We start from the raw sequence: 8888 nt of genomic DNA, 5'->3' as shown, positions 1-8888 counted from the left end.
AGATAAAGATGTAAGAGAGTTATAAGATTTTATGGGATAGACACCCCATAGGAGTATTGAAGCTTTATGTCTTATGAGTGTGTGTGTTTATTTATGAGTGGACTAGAAGAGACTGAGAAGGTCCACATAGGTATGATATATGGGAGCATATAGGTATGTGTTTGGTTATGTTAAAAAGGTGCACAAGAGTTTCAGTTTGTGTTTGTTTGGGTTAAGAATACTCTATAAGACTAGAAGAGATTAAGAGTATCTTATGAGTATTGATTGTTGAGTGAGGTTGATGATTTGATAAAAGTTTGTAATTCTCTACAACTAGTGGATCTTGTTTCTCATCCGTGGATGTAGGTCAGTTGGACCGAACCACGTTAAATTGTTGTCTCTTGTGTGTTTGATTTATTGTTTAATTTTGCTTCCGTTGGTGTGATTGGATTGGAAGCTTTTAGCCCAACAAATAGTATCAGAGCTGTGGTGTTCTCCAACAAGTGGTATCAGACTGAAGGTTCGAAATGTGAGAAGAGTTAAAGATTCAAGATATGAAAAGAGTCGAAGGTTTGAGACGTGAAAGAGCTAAAAGTTCGAGATGTGAAAAGAGCTAAAGGTTTGGGAAGTGCATGATTTGAGATGTGGGAAAAAACAAGTCCAAAAGAGCTCGATTCGAGAGAATAGTTCGAGTTTAAATTTTGAAGATTGATGATCGATTTATATGAAGCGTGAAGACACAAGAGAAGAGAATATGATTGTGAGATTTTTATTGCAGGTGGAGTCAAGCATGAAAACAGATGATTGATAGAATTTGAGTCAAAGTGAAGATTGTTAGAAATATTGACTCAAATCCCATAAGAGATTTGTTTGAGATTTGTTTGAGATTTGTCAGATATTGCTTGATAGACAAGAAGACTTGCAAAAGAAGAATTCTAAAAGAGAGAGAATTCTTAATAGGTAAGTTTGACTTGCAAGAGAAGAATTCTAAAAGGAAATGGATTCTTAATAGGCAAGTTTGACTTACAGGAGAAAAATTCTTAGAGGAGAGGGATTCTTAATGAGTAAGTTTGTATAGTTATAAATAGGTGAAGTCTCCACAGGGTTAAGTATGAGAGAAAGATGTAAGAGAGTTGTAAGATTTTATGGGATAGACACCTCATAGGAGTATTGAGGCTCTACATCTTATGAGTGTATGTGTTTATTAGTGAGTGGACTAGAGGAGACTGAGAGAGTCCACATAGGTATGATGTATGGAAGCATATAGGTATGTGTTTGGTTATGTTGAAAGGGTACACAAAGGTTTGGGTTTATGTTTGTTTGGGTTAAGAATACTCCATAAGACTAGAGGAGATTGAGAGTGTCTTATGAGTATTGATTGTTGAGTGAGATTGATGATTTGATGTAAGTTTGTAATTCTCTACAACTAGTGGATCTTGTTTCTCATCTGTGGATGTAGGTCAGTTGGATCGAACCACGCTAAATTATTATCTCTTGTGTGTTTAATTTATTGTTTGATTTTGCTTCCGTTGGTGTGATTGGATTGAAGGCTTTTAGCCCAACAATTTACACCAAACTTTTTTTTTCTTTTACTTTTTTTAAGATTTTAAATTTAATTTTAATGAGATTTATTTGATACTTAAGGTATGCCGCATGTTTTCTTCCTTTTCTATTATTTTATCCTTTTATGTTTAACAATTTTTTTAGATTTTAAATTCTTTTTTGTCTCACCGATATAGAAGATATGTGATGTGTCAAGTTATTTTCTTTCTTTTAATCTTTTTTTTTCTTTCTTTATCATTTTTCTATTTACTTTTTTTTTCTTTTTTCTTTTTAAATATTTATATATTTTTATAGTATTTAACCTTGAGATGAGACAAGTGGGTATTTTGTCATTTTGTTTTCAAATAGTATATCTTAAGACGAGTTGAGTTTCTATAAAGAGAAACAAGCTCACGTCAGAAGCATATTTAAGGTGTTTGTCTTAAGTTATTTTGAGATATATATAAAAAATATATTTTGTTATTTATTTAATTTTATACATATATATGTATTATAATAATAAAGTTTTTTTTTACCTTAATTTAATAAATTAATATTTTAAGCTCAATATGGGATGTCAATGTGACACGTTTTGTAAACTTTTTTTTTTTATTTTAAATTGATAATTTTATTAAATAAAGTTATTTAGGCTTGTTTTTAGTGTTTGAATAAGTGGTTTTTGTTTGGTTCTTAGCAAAATAATATTCTTTTTACTCCTAAATGGTTGAATTTTTTATGTTGTAGGTTTTCCTGAAAAAAAAATAAATCTTGAAGATCTTTTATAATTCTTGATCAATCTTGTTGATTTTTTATGCATAATAAGGAATCTTGTGATATTCTTGATGAATCTTGATTTTTTTTGAAATCTTGAAGTTAAATAACGAAAAAAAAGTTCAAAATTGGTTTTATAGAGTTCAATGAAATAGGAATGATGCAATTTTAAAGAAAAATGAAAAAAAATTCATACAAGATTCGAGTTGATAATTTTGGCATTAATGAAGGGTAAAATTGTAATTTCGAGTGATTGTAAGTATGTAGTAGTTTATGTAAGTGCACATGCGTGAAATTATTGAGGGATGATATGACATAAAAAGTTTTCTTATTGATTAAAAAGATGATGTGGCATGATGATATGGCAATTCTAATTACTTTTTTTTACTTGGATTTGGATTTCTTATATAGATTAAGATTTGGTATTCTTATTCCTATTTGGAACAGGATTTCATGAAGCATTTAAATTTAATTCTTTATGGGCGACATTAATGAAGTGTTCTACATGGTTTTAAACTTTGATTTTTTTCCAAGAATTGAAAATGAGACGTGAGGTACAAAAAGGATATAAGATTGAAGAATTTGAAGTAATATTCAAGAAAATTGATTCATGTTGACTGAATGCATATTTTTGGTAAGCAAGATTTGACTATGACTTTTTTTTATGCATGATGTGAGTTGCTGGATGATGGATATGATCTAAAAGTCAAGAATAGTTTATAAGCTTTCTTTTGAAGAGTTCTACTTGGATTCAACTACAAGAGGCAATCTTGAATTGAAGAGTTCAAGTCCAATTGAAACTATGCAAAGTTCTCTTGACTTCCTTTTTTGGCTAAACCTACCTAGGGTATACTTGTGCTTATAAATACATGATTAAGTCTTAGAATAACAGCTATAAGAGGTTGGAGTGACGAACTAACTTATTAGTGATTTTTAAGGTTCTTGTTTCTAAGTTTTCTTAAACTTTCTTTAGTTTTCAAGTTTTTGTTTTAAAGATTTATTGTTCTTTTAATTTTTCGGTTTTCAAGATTAGTTTAAGCACATTCTTTTTAAGTTTTTAATTAATCAAATTTTGGTTTTGTTTCAATTTAGTTTAGTGTTATTGGTTTCAAGGTTCAATATTTACATTCGATTTTGGTTTCTTGTTTATTTTGTTTAGATTTATTTAGTTCTTGTTCTATTTTGGTTTCTTGTTTATTTTGTTTAGATTTATTTAGTTCTTGTTCTATTTTGGTTTAATTCATTCAATTGCATGTTTAATCATTGGTTAAAGATTTCAGTTATATTGTTAAAGATTGGTTTTAATTTCAGTTTAAGCTTATTTTGTTAGTTTGCATGATTTATTTGTTTAAGTCTTGCATGTTTCTTTTGGTTTAAGTGGTGATTAATTTAAATAAGTTTTTGTTATTACTTTTTCATATGATTTTTAAGGTTTATTTAATTTGGTTTAGGGTTTTTATATTAGGGTTTTAAGAAATTAAATGAGATTAGAGTTTTATTATTTTAGGGTTTAGTAATATTGGTTTAACTCTGTTTTAGTTTATTTTAATTTAATTGCATATTTAAAAATTAATTTAAGTTAATTGCATAGTTTTAAAATATATTAGGGTTTCAGTTTACGTTGGTTTTATTGAAATTACATGATATGCTTGATGGTTGTTTAGGATTACAATCAGTTTTGATTTTTGATTGCTTTATTGGTTTTTATTTTTATTCTTTTGTTTAATATTAATTTAATTGCAATTAGTTCATGTTAATAAGGTTATATAAGTTTGATTTATTTTGCATGGTTTGTTGATTAGTTAATTTTGGTTTTGGTTTACTTGCATTATTTGATTTTTGTTTTTCTTGTTTTTAGTTATTTGTTGTTTAGTATATTTCCATATTGGTTAATGATAGTTTGGATGTTTTAGGTTTTTATTTGATTAGTTTATATTATTTTTGTTTTGATTTATCTAAATATAAGTTTGAGATGTACAATTTTAATACTTGTGATCTCATATATATAATTTTTGTGGGATGATATTTTTATTTTTATTATTATATTACTTACTACGATTATATGTGATTGTAGATTACTTATCATTAAATTTATAATTTTTTTTACTTTTTTAATTTTTTGTATTTATTTTTTTATTGAATAAATTTATGAAACAAATGAGACCACTTAAAATATCCAATGATTGCTTTTTTATCTTTCATTTTTTTATTTTTTAAATTTAATCAATTTTGTAAAAATATAAATAAATTAAAATGACAAAATAAAAAAAATTTTACCCACGGGAAAGTGTGGGTACTTTCCTACTGTAAGTAACACATGGTTATTTATCATTTTGATATTTTTTTTAGATGGACCGTTGTGACACTTTGACTAATTAATTGGGTGAGGAGTTTGGGCTACTGAGTTTTCATTGTCGGCTATCCATCATATCAGTACGTGGAAGAAAAGTTTCAAGGGTTGGGCTTTTGTCATATTCGGATTATTTAAACAGGGCTAAATATGACTTTTTAAATTAAGATTTTTTAATTATTTAAATTATTATTTAATTTAACATCATTATTATGTATTATTTAAAAAAAATATCAATATTATTTATTAATAATTATACTCGTTTTCTCCATCAAAATTGATTAACCCGATAGCTACTGGTTAAGAAATAAATTTGACTACAAAATCTATACATCCGTTATATCAAATGGCATCATTTATATATGAAAGGGTTCATTTACTGCCACATTATGAATAGTTTTTCATTTATAAATAATTTTTTATAACATTAATTAATTATTAATTTTTTATTTTAAGTTACAAGAATTTTATTTTTCATAAATTTAATTATTTATGAATTTATAATATTTATAAATTAAATTAATTGTAAATTAATGTACTTAATGTTTAGTGTTATTTAAATTTGATATTTTGAGTCTAAATTTATTTTTATTGAATAGTATAAATATCTATAAATCAAATTTAGATTGTTCCTTAAATAATTTTTTTATTTTAAATTATATAAATCTAATTATTCATAAATTTAATCATTGTGGATGAATGCGTTTAGTGTTTAGTGTTATTTAATTTTAAATATTTTGAGCCTAATTTCATATTTGTTGTGTAGTATAAATACTTATGAGCCAAATTCATATTGATTTTTTTTTTTTTATATATTTCACTTCTTTGTAAAAATATAAGTTGTTGGTTTTGAATCATTAGAAATTAAGTTTTTATTTTTACAAGTATATTACCTACAATTCTTTTTATTATAATATTATAATTACTCAATAATAATAATAATAAATTATTTATGGATACACCACTTATAAGTACAGATTCTATATAAAATTTTAATAAATCTCATATAATTCTAAATTATAATTAATTAATTATACTATAATAATGATAAATAAAATGCTCACTTTTATTTTTATAGTTTATGCATTAAAAATTCAAATTAAATGAATTTATTGATATCACACTATTTTGTATCCATTTCTTACAAATTTTTCATAGAATATATAATATTTGTTCCCAATTATAATAAAATTTTTATACATTTTCATTAAATATCTACCCTAAGATAATTTTTATCATATAAAAGTAGCATAAGCGAAGCATAAACAATTTAGTACTAATTCTTTTATATACTTAAGAAAAAGCCTCCTTAGTAAAAGCATCAGTACGGTAGAATCTAAAAGCAATTTAAAATTAAAGAGAAAAAGGACAGAAGAGGAAATTTATTAAAGAGAAATTTTTTTTTTTACATAACCAATGACAAAAAGAAAATGCTTCAATAAATTATAAAGCACATGGATAATAGCTTTCCTTTCATTAATACAAACAAATCAAATACTAACATTACTGAAAAATCCAATGCAATCCATTCTTTTTTTTTTTCTTGAATCGACTACATAGTGTGAGATGGGATGTGGCAACATGACTCTTCATTACGTTAAAACAAATTTAACACATAAAAAAGTTATTACTAATACATATAAAGTAGAGTTAAAATTTTAATATTTGTAATTTTATTTATTATTAGACCGTAATTTATTTTATCAAAAAAATTTAAAATTTAAAATATTTAATAATAAATGAAATTTATTTAATTTGTAAAATTATTTATATATGTAAATTGTGACAAACAATTTATCTGTCCCAAACATATGTTTTGATTTTTATTTTAATTTTATAAATAAAATTAAACTAAAAATATTGGTCAAAAAAGAACTAAAAATAATATTTAATATGTGGTATCTAGAGGAACGGCAACAAGTGTAATACAGCGGGATTGTTGATGTTGTTTATCATTAGAAAAAAAAAAAGCCTAAATAAATAAAATGAATCATTATCCAATAATAGTGAAAACGTGTTGAATGAGAAGTCTGGGTTGGTACAAATACTCCAAATAAAAGTCCCTAAACAATACAAAATCCTAAACCCTCTTAACCAAAGCCAAATTCTGTATCTCTTTCAATTTTTTTTATTCATAGACGGTCATTTGTTAAAATTTAAAATCTTTCCCTGACAATACAAAGAAATTTCATTGAACCTGCAAAAGAATTTCGTTGGACCTGCGAAAGGCAGCAGCGGTATGTACCAGGATAACAACAACAGTAACTCGTTCTTGATTCAGTCGTCCACGAGGGTTTTGACGACTCAGTGGACCCGTCTCGAGGACAAGCTCTTTGAGCAGGCCTTGGTTGAGTTTCCGGAGGGAACTTCTGATCGGTGGGAGAAGATCGCAGATAGGGTTCCTGGAAAGTCATCCACTGAAGTTAAGCAACATTATGATATGCTTTTGTTTGATGTTTACGAAATTGACGCCGGTCGAGTTGAGATTCCCAGATATAGTGATGATTTGTCCGTATTGCCTTCAAGTTGGGACTCGGATAATCAGATCTCTTTTAATTCAAAATCAAAATTGCAGGGAGACAATGAAAGGAAGAAGGGAACTCCTTGGACAGAAGAAGAACATAAGTATGTTTATTTTTTCCTCAAAAATCTTTTTTTTTTCTTTTTTGCCTCAAAAAATTTTTTGTTCCTGAAAAATGTTTTTTTTTTCTATGATTGATTTTGGAAGCTTTAATAGCTGAGGATTTTAATTAATTTCAATCATTTCTGAGCTTTTTAAATCATAAAAGAAAATACAAATCAAATACTATTAATGTAAATGTTATATTTTTTATTTGGCTGCCGAGTGGGTATGGGCAGCAAAAAAAAAAAAAAATTGTTTAAGAACTATTAAAATGTGAAACATCTTGTTTAGTATGGCTACTAAAAAGTAAAACATGATGGCTACACAGTTGTGTGAATGAAGCAAACAGCTGTAAATTAAAAGTGAAACCTGATGGCTACACAGTTTTGTGAATGAAGCAAACGGCTGCAAATTAAATTATATTGTGAAAGGTTTAGTTATTTGATATCATTTTCAGAGTGTGTAAAATTGATATTTATAAAATTTGTTGATTTTGTTTATAGCTGCTAAAAAGTAAAACATGATGGCTACACAGTTGTGTGAATGAAGCAAACAGCTGCAAATTAAATTATATTGTGAAAGGGTTTAGTTATTTGATATTGTGTAAAGTTGATATTTATAAAATTTGTTGATTTTGTTTATAGCATTGTTTTGGTGGATATTAGATACCAGTTTGATGTTTTGGTGGATATTAGATACCAGTTTGATGCTACTGGTTGTTCTCGCTGTATTTATTGAACGGCCTTTTTGAGCTTACTTTCATTGATATGTCAAATAGGTTATTTTTAATTGGGCTGCACAAATTTGGTAAGGGTGACTGGCGGAGTATATCAAGAAATGTGGTGGTGACTCGAACACCTACTCAGGTGGCTAGTCATGCACAGAAGTACTTTCTTCGGCAGAGTTCTGTTAAGAAGGAGAGAAAAAGATCGAGCATCCATGACATTACCACAGTTGATAGCAGCATGACGGATGCACCTGTTGAGCAAAATTGGGTTTCTCTGCCAGTTGGTCCTGTTCAACAGGTACCCGCACTGCAACAGTTGCCCCCCGCAAGCCATTTAGCTGCTCAAGGACCTGCTCAAGGAGGGTATCAAAACTATGGCTTTCCAATCTAAAGATAGATCAGAGCTCCAGTCTCTGTATATAAAAGTCATTGTACTCATGAACACAATTTGTAAATCTTAGTTGTTTATTCCAGTTTATAATACAATTTGTAAATCTTAGATGTTTTAGTTTATATATTTGAAGCATGTAAAGTACGGCTAAAATTAATTTGTTCTAAAAGAATTGTATTTGTTATTACAAAACATTTTAAGGAAATTTTGTTGGAACAAATGATATATAAAGAATGTGATAGACATTATTCTTCAGGTAACTATCTGAACTTTAGAAATATTCTGATTTCATTATTTTTCCGCTTTGGTCACTGGATGATGACTTGAAAAAGTCACCCTTTTAACATTGTGCCTTTCACATTTTGAGATCTTTGCAAAGCTCATGTTCATACATTCACTTTTAGCGTAGCAAGAGAAAAAGTGAAAAGACAATATACTTTCAATGTTCTAGACAAATTTTATATTATTTTATCATAGCAGTTTCGTTCTTCTTTATCTACAGCAC

At 27.2% G+C, this 8888-nt stretch overlaps 1 protein-coding gene across 1 annotated transcript; it reads left to right on the top strand.

Moving 5' to 3' along the window:
* Positions 1 to 6711: 6711 nt before the first annotated feature.
* On the top strand, positions 6712 to 8643 carry LOC111286191 (transcription factor DIVARICATA-like). The gene is made up of 2 exons (XM_022876029.2): positions 6712 to 7267; positions 8044 to 8643. The coding sequence occupies exons 1-2, from the start codon at positions 6882 to 6884 to the stop codon at positions 8381 to 8383; spliced, it is 726 nt and encodes a 241-aa protein (XP_022731764.2). The 5' UTR covers positions 6712 to 6881; the 3' UTR covers positions 8384 to 8643.
* Positions 8644 to 8888: the final 245 nt, after the last annotated feature.

The sequence above is a fragment of the Durio zibethinus genome, chromosome 6 (assembly GCF_047325235.1).
Source record: "Durio zibethinus cultivar Kanyao isolate XHJ-2024 chromosome 6, ASM4732523v1, whole genome shotgun sequence".
Taxonomy (NCBI): Eukaryota; Viridiplantae; Streptophyta; class Magnoliopsida; order Malvales; family Malvaceae; genus Durio; species Durio zibethinus.
Note: the sequence above shows the minus strand (reverse complement) of the source record. Positions and strands in the feature narration are given on the sequence as shown.

Bases quoted from the DNA above. Each gene is read 5' to 3' on its own strand.
- LOC111286191 (XM_022876029.2), top strand. From the start codon at position 6,882: ATGTACCAGGATAACAACAACAGTAACTCGTTCTTGATTCAGTCGTCC. The intron at 7,268-8,043 runs GTATGTTTATTT...TATGTCAAATAG, and splicing joins TGGACAGAAGAAGAACATAA to GTTATTTTTAATTGGGCTGC.